The sequence below is a fragment of the Aulonocara stuartgranti genome, assembly GCF_965226115.1.
Source record: "Aulonocara stuartgranti genome assembly, chromosome: 22".
Lineage (NCBI taxonomy): Eukaryota > Metazoa > Chordata > Actinopteri > Cichliformes > Cichlidae > Aulonocara > Aulonocara stuartgranti.
Window position 1 is genome coordinate 36465573 of NC_138957.1, and position 11847 is coordinate 36477419.

Here is an 11847-nt window from a genome sequence, read left to right on the forward strand (position 1 = left end):
TTTTTTCCATTGGCCCCAATCCTCTCTCATAAGAATGTATACGTGCACTGGGACAACCTGGTGCTGTGTTTTTGGTGCTTATTTTCATATGTTACTGTTGCGGTAATTCACTGTCTCGGTAGTGCTACAGAATTTGAATTTGAATTTGAAAATTTGAATTTGAATAGGAGTGACTACAAAGGGAATGTTTTTCAGTATAAAAAGAAGAAAAAAATCAGCAGTTTTACAAAACGTTTTGTTTTGTTTAAGTGTGTGATATATACAGTACATTAAATTACAAAATGCAAAGTGTGAATTAACATGAGAATGGGAATGAATCAACTTATTGGCAGAAATTTGAACCAAAATCTCATTGCAGTTTTACAGCAGCTGAATAAAGTGTGGGTGTTCACCCATATGGTAGCAAACAAAAATATTAATGATGTATTGTAAAAACAAACAATACAAGATTGATCTCTGTGCAGACTAGAAGCTGTCTAACTGTACCATCTTGTGGTGCAAAATGGTATTAAGCATGAACTGGCATTAGCTGTTTAGGGAATTCTAATTCTATGCCTTAAAAATAACATCTGAGCTGATTCCCTTATATTCTGTTAAATGTTTTAACCGGCAGCGCCATGTGAGGACATTGATTTGTGAGCTCTGCCCTTGAACCCTTGGATTTACCATATAATTCTTAGAAAATTACGTGATATTACTTCACATATGAGAGCAACAACATATTAGAAAAGAACCATCCCAGTCTATGGACAACATGCCCAAAAAAATTCAAGCCAACAAGATGGAGCAGGACACGAGAGCTAGTTGCTGGCCCAGCTAGCCTAGCATGCCCAAATGCCACGGAGACAACTGCGGGCGAGCAGCAGGCAATCCTGAAGGAGCTGCAATGAATGAAGCAAGAATTGCTGGAGAAAATAGATGAAAAGGCTGCAGAGACCCAAACAGAGCTGCATAACGTCGTTGAGACACTCAATAAAAGATTGGATAAGGTTGAAAACCACACATCTGAGTTGGAAAAGGGAGTCACTGCTAATTCCGACTCTATGGAATCGACATTTCCAGCCTGAAAAAAAGAGCTTGCCCTGCTGAAGGCCTGGTGCGAGGATTTGGAGGCTAGGTCACAGCGCTGCAACGGCCGCGTTATGGTGGTAAAGGAGGGATGAGAGCAGGGGAAACACCCATCTGAATATGCGTCGGAAATGCTGAAAAATGCTCTTGGTCTAGAAAAAGTGCCGACTCTAGAATAGGCGCATTGGACCCTCTGCACCAAGCCAACTCAAGATGACCAGCCACCCGCGCATTTGTAGTGAAATGTCATTAGTTCACAGAAAAGGAAATATTTCTCAGAAAGGCAGCCGAGGCTGGGGTGATAACAACTGTAGATGGTGATTGTATTCGCGTACTGCCGGACTTCACCCAAGCTGTGAATAAACAGCGTGCCACCTTTACTGAGGTGAGGAATCTACTTCACAGTTGCAACGGAGTCCACTGGGGTATCCAGCGACGCTGAGGATTACTACCGCGGATGGACAAGAAATGACCTTTAAAGACCCAAAACGTGCGCTTAATATATGTCCAGGGCCAGGACTCGCTCTCCCTTTTTTTTTCTTGCACTGACAATACATAGTTTGGAATAACTATGAATGGCCGAAACAGGTACAAGATAATAACAACAATTAAACTCTACAGAGTCCCATTTATGCTTGGGATATGTGTTGTTATATCACTTGTTGCCAGTTATTTATTCCAAAGTTCGGTCTAATACTCTGCGTTTTGGTTTGGGTGTGGACTGGGTGTAAGCACTTAAGCATTTAAATAGTCTGAAAAATGAGAAGATGGACTGGGATCACTGGAAGGATAGCAGTCTCCTTTTGAGACCGGTTTCATTTTGTTTTGTTACTGTTGTTGTTGATGCTACTATTGTTATAGTTATCAGTGCCTTGCTTCTCTATGTTCATTGTACATTCCCCCCCCCCCCCTTTTTTTTTTTTTTGTTTCACCTATCATCCAAAAGGTGGACGAGGTGAAACGTCTTCAAGCAACTTAAAGAAGTCCAGAAGCTTTTCTTTCCAAGGTCCTTAGATAACACATGTAATCAATATATGATGCAGAATGAACAAGTAAAGACTGTAAGCTGAGTCTGAGGCTCATGCAGGACATTTCATAGTGAGGTGTCTTTGGTTGGATTATTCAAACATTTAGCACCAAACTCATTTCTCACAGATGAAGGTCTTCGAGCTGTAACCAACATAATGTTCAACTGCCTGTTTCAAGTTCCCTTTATCATCACAGCAGACTCCATAGGAATCATAACTCGTACTCTGCTGTGCTGGTGCCCACAACCTGTCAGAGAAATAAAATATGATATTAAGCTGGAGTAAACATGTTTCAATCCTGATTCCTTCAAACTGACTTGTTGTAACTGAACGTCATCACAGACTGCAGATGAAGAGAGTTCAAGCACAGCTGTTCATTCAAAGGAGGATTTCTGCTTTTCTTTACATTCAGTTTGTGGGGCTGTTGGAAAATAGCTCAGCTCATGTATTGCTGATCTATCTTCCAAAACATCCATGTTTCACTTCTAAATAATAACTCTGGAATAGAAACAAACTAATGTCTCACGTTTCTGTCAGCGCTGATCCGTCCACCCATTCCCATTTATATCCTCCTGATGTCTGTTTGCCTGTCAGACCAGTCCAGGACTCTCCTCTCATGTTCAGTTCATTGATAAATTCCTTTTTGAGTAGAGACACAAATATTGTCTCCAGTCATAATTCAGTACTTCTGTTGTAGTGACATCATCTTGTGAACATGTCTGAAGGAAGAATAACTGTGATGAAACTTTTCTTCCATTGTGCAGAAATCAGAGAGAAATCCATCAGAGTGGAGACAGGAAGCAGGTCACAGACTGACAGCAGGTCAAAGACACAAGTAACAGATGACTGTCAGCTCCATCAAAGATCACACAGACATGAACAAACACACCCACCTGTTCCTCTTTGCTGTTTATCATCACCAGATCAGCTCCTTTATCCTGACAGGCTCTCCTGCTCTCTTGCCAGTGCTTTGCCTCAGTGGATTTAAAGTAACAGCTGCTTCCAAATCTTGTCCATCGATCGGGACACTTCTCTTAATGTCAAACACATGTTTTAAATACAGTTTCTACTCAGTGCTGAAAGTTACAGGCTTTACTTGACTCACAGAGATGTTTTCATATCGTGATTCAAAGGTGTTTTACCTTCCATCTTTTCTTTGAGCTGCTTGACCTCTTCCTGTAGCTGACCCGAGTGATTAGCCAGAAGGCTGAAGTTGTTGCTCAGTTCATTGTTTCTGTTCTGCAGCTGCTCTTTGTCCAAAGTGACTAAAATATCTAGTTGAAGAGCAACAAAACTGATTTAAAACTAAATAATATCATCGACGGAAGTTTTTCATTTTCCTTTCAAATAAATGAAACAAACATTAGCTTGTTAGCTCCCTAATTATCTCAAGTGAACTAACTAGCCAGCATAATGATAACAGACCGCCACTGTCTAACATAGTGTGACTGCACCTGTAGCATTCTTCAGCAGATTCTGCTGCCTGTCTGCTTTGTTGATATAATCACAGAATCACCGTGTTGAGTGTTGTAGGTGGGGAAGAAATCAGCCCAGATGTTTGTTAATTTATAATGTGTTTTTTTTAATCAAAAATGTTTCCCCAGCGCCCATCTGCTGTTGCTTGTTCTGACACTGTCAGAGAAACTCTCTCCTGCTCGCTCTTCCTGTCCCTGTCAGCTACTCCAACCCTTTTCTTCTGTTCGAGCCATTGAAAGCTACTGAAATAGGGAAGCTGTGGTTAGAATGATGGTAGCTGCAGTGTTGGCCAGCCTTCCCTGCCCCCTGAGCACACTGCACTACCCCTCCCCTGCAGCAAGGAAGACTGTGAGAGTGTGGTCCCGTTAGAAAGCAGTGTGGATGATTTTTTTGTTTTCCCTGTTGTAGCCTAACTTCATAAAGGGAATAGATGTTAAAAACAAATAAACGTTACATATGTTTCTGCACTATGTATTCAAAGCCCAATAAAAGATCATATCCTACCAGAGGAAACACTGCAGGAGGAGAATAAGAACTGGACAAAGGCAGGTCTAAATTTCAAATAGTTTCATGTAGAGATGTCAAATGTAAATAATAATAATTTAAATTATAATAATAATTTTTAATACATGTTGGAATTAAATGTCCTCACAGCGTGTCGTGATTCCAGCCAGCATCAGAAGATACAGCACTCCCAGGTTTACTTCAAAAACTCTGAGCCAGCTTCTTGTTGAAGCTGGAACGTTCTTCTGGAAGTGTTCATCTATGCAGAAAATGTACAACGAGTCCACTGATGAGGCACTAAAGACACTTTGGAATTCATTTTTCTTTACATTTAGTTAATTTCCTTTGTAGGAATGTTAAATCGAGTGGTTCTTGCACATCACAAAATGTGTTTTTCTAATGTGGCTGGCAATGTTGAGACATGACTACATTTTAGACACATTTGTGGTCAGCAGCAAAATATATTTTGACCAACAGAAATCAGAAAACTGATATCTTTTTAGCGTGTTTCAGCTGCTGTTGGACAGGTGTGTTTGATTTCTCTTGAAATACTTCAGAAGACAATGTTTCCATGGGAACAGGATACCTAGCAGTCCTGATGTAACAGTTATTAGCTTTATCATATGCACACATGAGTGATGTACAAATGTAATACTAAGGAACAACCATGAACTGTAGAAACATTAAGGGCTGATGAGTTAAATGAGTTCTATTGGTTACTCTGTTCTTTAGTACAGTTAAACTCTACAGTTTAAACTACACTTAAACACTTTTGAGTTAAAAGCTTTTTCATCTGTTTGTGTTTCTCCTAATCACATATACTGCATTTTGATAGAGCTGACTTAACAAAGAATTTGTTTAGATATCCATCTGTTCCTTGTCGGACCACAGAACAGAAATACTGATTTAAACGCTTTGCATTAACTAACAGGTTAAAAGAGCTGTGCTGCTCCTATTGGCTGCTTCTCTCTGCCACTCACAGATCTCTTCCTGAAAGCAGAGCAGCAGCTGAACCAGTTTGACTTGAAGCCACAGACACTGAAACAGTCAGACGGTTAGAAACGGAGCTCCTAACTGGGAGTAAACAGGCCCAGTGCAACAAATGATCTGTGTGCCAGTTTGGACTGGAAACATATTCTGGGCACATGTGACACGAACACTAATATGTCTTAAAGTGGTCGGATATCAGAGCTTTAAAAGACACTGAACAACACTTTCATCACCAACATTTTCTTTGGTTTGGTCACTTTGATGATTTCCTGCTTACCAGCTTCTTGTAGGCCAACGTCAGGGTGCTGCTCTCCATCATCTAACACCTCCACCTCACTCTGCTCTCTCACTCCTCCATCCTCCTGGGACCCTCTGCTGTATTTCACCCTGAAATCTTCAACACTTTGAATTTCTGTAGACATTTTGAGCTGAAAGATCTTTGAGCAGCTTCACCGTCTGTCTGTGTCTTTAAGTCCGACAGTTTTGAAATGAAAATATTGAGGAAGTAAAACCAGACGAGAGTCACTTTTCATCTGACACGTCATGATACGTGTAAGAGTCAGTTATGAAGCACTGCAAACAACATCCTGCAAGACCTCCAGTTCCATTATATAAATTAAAAATGCTGAAATTCCATTAATACAGTAATTAAATCATTAAAAATGATAAATGACAGAAACTTGCAGTAGCTTAAATACATTTGTGGATTTCAGTGGGATCGGGAAACCATTTAGTGCTCATTAAAATACCTCCAACAACTTGTTTTTAATATTTGCTGCTTATCATATCACAAACATACAGGTTTAACTCAGCAGCTGCAGTATGTTTATAATAACACGGCTTTGTTAGACGCTGCCTTCTACAAACTGTAAGTACATCGAAGCAGCAGAGAGAAGAAGTGTTTGTGACACAGGAAATATGTCAGAGTGAACTATTTATTCATCTTTATTTTTACCAGCACAGAAACTAACAGGGCAGCGTGGTGCTGCAGTGGTGAGCACCATCACTTCTTAGACAGAGAGTTCCTGTTTTGGGTGGTTTTGAGTAGAGTCTGCTAGTGTGGGTTTCCTGCTTCCTGCTGTCCAGGTTCCTTGTAATCTGGCTGTACATGTAAACTAAAACACAGAGAATAAATCAAGCCGGCGTAAAGCCTTTCTTTAAACTGCCTGCTGAAACAGTGAAACATGCTGCCCACACATAGTCACAGAGTTTTTTTTGACTGTGCAACTATGTCTCCTCTCTTTCTAAACTTCAGTCCCCTTCTCATATATCTCATAGAATAGCAGATTTACAGGACAGCTCCAAGTACCTATCCCACAGGCCAACAGGAGCCCTAAAAAGATGTTCAAAGGTCAGCCACAGCCAAAAACCACCATAAAGTACGAGGTGATAAGCCATCTGAAATGAAGGAATATGATCTTGAATAGATTCAGCTTCATGAAGCATTTTGTGAAAGCTGTTTAGAGCAGGGCTCATTACCTTTAATACCTTTAATACATGTAATCTTTGACACCCACTTTAACTGGCCACGTAAGTGTTTTCCAACACATCCACACAAACACAGAGACACACTAAAGTGTGACTTTATTTATCATCTTTTTTAAAATGACTCTGCACAACAAACTGCTTTCAGTGTTTATAAAATATGTGTTCAAATATGGAAAAAGATAGAAGTCATACATGCATTATATGTTTTATGCAGTTCAAACAAGGAAAACACTAATTGGCACATCATTTTCATGATGTTATTTTATTAATGAAATAAAAAGCAGTTTTTCTGTGATCACATGCTGAGAAAGCCCTTCTTTGCTCAAAACAACAATACGTCTTTTAAACCTTTCTTTTAAGTTCAGCTGGCATGTGTTTCCCGAACACAGTGTTGCTTAGTCAACAATGTTTTCCCTGATATTTAATGAACGATCATAATATTAATGGTGAGCTGTGTTCATTGAATGAGGCACCAGAGTTGGTCCTGCAGACTTTTGACATTTCAGTTCACACAACTGTGTTATAAACAGTGGCCATTTCCGAATGTGTGTTTAACAGAACACCTGGTTTCAGTTAGCTTCATGTTTAAGCATATCTGAAAAATCTCTGCCCACAAACAGCCTCACAGGAGTAACACAAAAAGAGAATTATGATTTATTACATCTGCAAGAGAACTGAAAGAGAACTATGAATCATGAAACTCTTAAAGACTGTAATCAGATTGGCCGTGTAGCACAGTGGAACAGTGGTTAGCATGTTTGCTTCACAGCAAGAAGGAGTTCAGTTCCACCATCACGAGTCTTTATGTGTGTCTTTCTGCATGTTCTCCCTGTATTAGTGGGGGTTCTCTCTGGGTACTCTGGTTTAGTCCCACAGTCCAAAGACATGCAGTTAATGGGGTTAGATTAATTGGTGATTCCAAATTGCCCACCAGTGTGAATGTGAGTGCAAATGGTTATCTATCTCAATGTAATAACTAACTCTACCTTTCTCAGCCTGCTTAAGCTCCAGCTGAAGGATTTTTTAGATATCAGTGCTAATGAAGATATCGACCCACAAGTCTTATGGGAGGCTACAAAATGTTTCATTCGTGGCTTTTCCATCTCATTCTCCTCCATGCTGGCAAAAACAAACTTGCTCAGGTGTCCAATTCAGAAAATCAGATAGAATCTTTACAGAATCTGCAAAAACTTATCCAGTCGGACGATCAGTCTACACTCCTAGCTTCACTGAAGGAAGAATATGATGCAATAACCTTGTCCAAATCAGAGTTCATAACTAGACAGAAGAACTATTTTGAATCAGAGCGTCCTAGTCGTTTGTTAGTACTTATGCTTAAAGAATGTGAAACAAGGGCACATATTCCAGCTATAACTAGGGATGGGTATCGTTTAGGTTTTATCCAATACCAGTACCAAACCGGTACTTTTGAAACGGTGCTGGTGCTTAAACGGTGCTCGAACCAGTGATTAAAGAATGGAGAACACAAAATTGGTCCAAAAACTTCTCATGTTCAGCTGTTTTTTTGTAAAAAGATAACAATGTTAGCCTTTACTGCAGCTATAGGGCATATATGGTATCATTCTTGGCTGGAAGCAGTGCTTAAACAATGGAAAAAACACAAACTTTGTCCAAAAACCTCTCATGTTTAACGTTTTTCCACTTTTTCTTTGGTCTTTTTAGCCTTTTTGGCCAGGGCGAAGGGAGTATCTGCCATCAAACAAGAAGACAGCCGCATGTAGCTATGATGATGTTTGCTAGTTCACCTTACATACATTAATGTAATAACGTGGTTAGCCTACTCAACGTAAATTACACACGAACAACATTAAGCTCCTCACGCAGAGAAGAACGGCTGCTGCTGCATCATCATCCTCATCCTTTCTGCTACACTGGCAGGGCTAGGGGCCAGGACTCTCCTCTTCGGGTTCTTGGGGGATGTTGCTAACTCCGGGTCCGATAACAGGCACCACACCCGCAGTAGATGCGCTCGGTGTGAGGTCTCGCAGCAAGCTATCAAATATGGTGCATTTCTCGGCTTTAAAAAAAACCCCGCTACGCGTCGCCAGGTGTTTCATCAGATTCGAGGAGTTACCTCCTTTGACAGTATCACAGTATCAGCTTAAAGCAATTGTTGCTGCTGAGTTTGCATCTTTTGCTGTGAAGTACAGCCAGACTTTGACCTCTTCACCTTGGGCATTTTTAATCTGTAGCTCTGCTCTAAAAGAACGTACGTACCTGGCCCCGCCTACTATCCTTGGAAAGGTAAAATGATTGGCTAGAATCCAAAGTGTATCACAGCTCAGGGAAAAAAAGCACCGAAATGTGCGCTGCTTTTCGGTCTGGTTACTACCGTTTATGTCAAAACCGGTGCCATAATGACACTGGATGCCGGTACCCATCCCTAGCTATAACAGCTGCAAACGGTAAAAATACGACAAATCCTCAGTCCATTAATGCGACTTTCTCGTCATTTTTTGAAAATCTGTATAAATCAAATATCAATTTTAAGGATACTACCTGTAATCGCATTAACTCTAGATGAGCTGCATAGAGCGCTGAAAGACCTTAACCCTTTAAGACCTACCATAGAACCAAGTCCGCCAGAACTTATATTTATATTTTTACATGCTGTAGTACCATTTTTGGGTGCATTTCAAGTTGCTATACATCAATACAACCATTATAACCCAGATTCTAATAATATGTATGCATTAAGTGCATAGTAATTACATAAATTGCAAAAAAGTGCAATAAATTACAAAAAAATTGAAAATCGCTTTTGTTTTTTTAACATATATTTCTAGTTAGAGAAATTTAAGAGGCTTATCCCTCAACACTTTAAATACAAAAAAGTTGCACAAAATAGTTTCCCACCACAGGAAATTTATTTTAAGTGTCTTCATAGTTTTATTTTTGAAATAGACCAATTTTTATATACTGCAGGAAAAATGAAAATAAATATTATAATGCAAATTTGCAAAAAAACAGCATATGCATCAAAATAAACTATTTCCAGCAGTGCAATATGAGTCCTAAGCATCCCAGAAACGACACAGAAAGTCATAAAGTCAAACATAACTACACCAGTATAGGCTTACAAGGCCCTGATGGTAAAAAAAACAAAAACAAACGAAATTTCCGCGAAAATGACGTCACGTCCGGTTTCGGGCAGGTCATGGTGGACATAGGATAGTTCACGCTGATGGATGTAGGAAGTATTACGAACAGCTGATCGGATCGGCAAAGCGTGTTTCTGGAATATTATGTTTTTGTTGCTGCAAGTGCTTTTTATGCAATATTTGCAAAGCTATATGTGGAAGGAAACCGTGACCGAGGACAAGCTGATGGCATAAGATGTAAGTACAACTCCTCCGGTTTCATATGAAAAAGAATTATTGCGCTAGCTTATGTGGTTGCAGAGCTACCGGGATTTAAAAATAGTTACGCAAAACGGAGCGTGCCCGCTCTGACCGGCTCAATTAATTTTGCAATCCGGAACGGGTCTTTCCCCAGAGACCAGAAAACAGAACTTATTACCATTCTCTTTAAAAAGGGAAAAGACCCTCTTGAGTGCTCTAGTTTCAGACCAATATCTCTGCTCACAACTGATCTCAAAGTATTCGCAAAAGCTCTCACATTGCGCTTGGAAAGAGTTATCCATGCAGTCAGTATTAGTACGGCGAGTAACCTTCAGTAAAAGTAATAATTCACACAGCAATAGTACATTCATGTAGTTGTAAAAAGCTTGATAATATATTAAGTAATCCAAAGTATTCAGAATGCGTTACTCTCATTGAGTAACGTAAAGGAATACGTTACAAATACATTTTGGGGCATGTAATCTGTAATCTGTAGTGGAATACTGGTCTATAAAGCTCTGAATGGTTTAGGACCAAAATACATCAGTGACCTCCTGACCCAGTATGAACCTTCCAGATCCCTCAGGTCATCTGGATCCGGTCTTTTATCAGTTCCCAGAGTCAGAACCAGACACGGAGAAGCTGCATTCAGCTTTTATGCTCCTTATATCTGGAACAAACCCCCAGAAAGCCTCAGATCAGCTGAAACACTCAGTTTATTTAAATCCAGGTTGAAGACTCACCTGTTCTCAGCTGCATTTGAATAAAGCACCAAATCTGCACTGTTTACTTTTAAGCTTAAATTTCAAAACTTACATTTTAACTACTGATTTTATCTACTTCTCTTTTTTTTCCATTTTAAAACATGCTTTTTATTTGTTTTATCTTTTAAATGTCTCTGTAAAGCACTTTGAATCACCTTGCTGTTGTATTGTGCTATATAAATAAACTTGCCTTGCCTTGCCTAATGTCCCCGCCTACAATTAAACACATTCACTTAATGAAAATCGGGGGCATCTGCTGTGGCAAATAGGCAATGGCGTGTCCAGCGGGGTGGCCTGGGGGGGCACAGGCCACCCCCCAAACCAGACTGGCCACCCCAGGTGCCACCCCAAAGGCAAAACAATAAAATTCAAACAAATATCAAATGTCCGATTATGTTTTCACGGTGACGCTCAGATATCCGAGTGTAAGTGAATGCAGCATCGCTTCTGCGCTATGCGCATCACGTTAGCAAAAGTAGGAGAGCCAAGCGCGAAAGACGTCACTGCAGGAAACTATTTTTCGGTGAAAGAAAATGAGGACAGAATAAATGTCCCGGTAAGTAATATCAAGTTTGTTGAGTTTAGTAAACTTCGGTGAAATTAGAATACCAAGGAAAAAATAACACTTAAAGAATTATTGCAGCCGTGGAATATTTCAGACAGTATGTGTTAGAGATTTTCTACATTATACATTATAACCAAATCTCTATAATACAATATAATCAAGTGTGCCTTATATTCTAACCAAGTATGCCTTATATTTTGTGTGTTCATATATTTTCACATAACCAAGCTTATTGTTAAAGAGAACATAATGCATTCCTTACCTTAGTGTGTGATGTCAGATAAGCATGATATACTTCTGCATTGTTATTTTCAGTATGTGTGCAAGGTCAGATAAGCTGAGATAATGCCTGACCTCTCCCTTTACAGTTAAAAGAGGAAGTACTATGTAACTTACTTTCACTATAAATAAAGAACCAAGCCTGCGCTCAGTGTGTGTGTCTTCTCAGAGACATTCACACCCGTGCGCACGTTTACTAATTACTCTCTGAGTCGGTCTGCAGTTGTCTCATTTCTCTTATCTGTGTTTGAACTAATGTCAACCCCTGACAGTATGCTACTGAGGGCAGCTAACATAAGAGTTATGAGTTATAAGATATAATC

At 39.7% G+C, this 11847-nt stretch overlaps 1 protein-coding gene across 4 annotated transcripts in view; it reads right to left on the bottom strand.

The window, feature by feature from the left end:
• LOC309699535 (C-type lectin domain family 4 member E-like) overlaps positions 1 to 5857 on the bottom strand; it is a gene marked incomplete at its 3' end in the record, with an annotated part of 33220 nt that extends 27363 nt beyond the window's left edge. Inside the window, exons 1-6 of one of the 4 annotated variants that reach the window (XM_082522635.1) lie at positions 5344 to 5856; positions 4225 to 4335; positions 3239 to 3370; positions 2990 to 3129; positions 2623 to 2735; positions 2210 to 2343 (exon numbers count right to left, since the gene is read on the bottom strand). In XM_082522635.1, coding sequence (XP_082378761.1) covers positions 2211 to 2343; positions 2623 to 2735; positions 2990 to 3129; positions 3239 to 3370; positions 4225 to 4335; positions 5344 to 5488 — 774 coding nt within the window. In that variant the 5' untranslated portion in view covers positions 5489 to 5856. Of the gene's footprint in view, positions 1 to 2209; positions 2344 to 2618; positions 2736 to 2989; positions 3130 to 3238; positions 3371 to 4224; positions 4336 to 5343 lie in introns of those variants that run through there. The other 3 variants (XM_082522636.1, XM_082522637.1, XM_082522638.1) reach the window with 3 other exon arrangements.
• Between the last annotated feature and the right edge of the window lie 5990 nt (positions 5858 to 11847).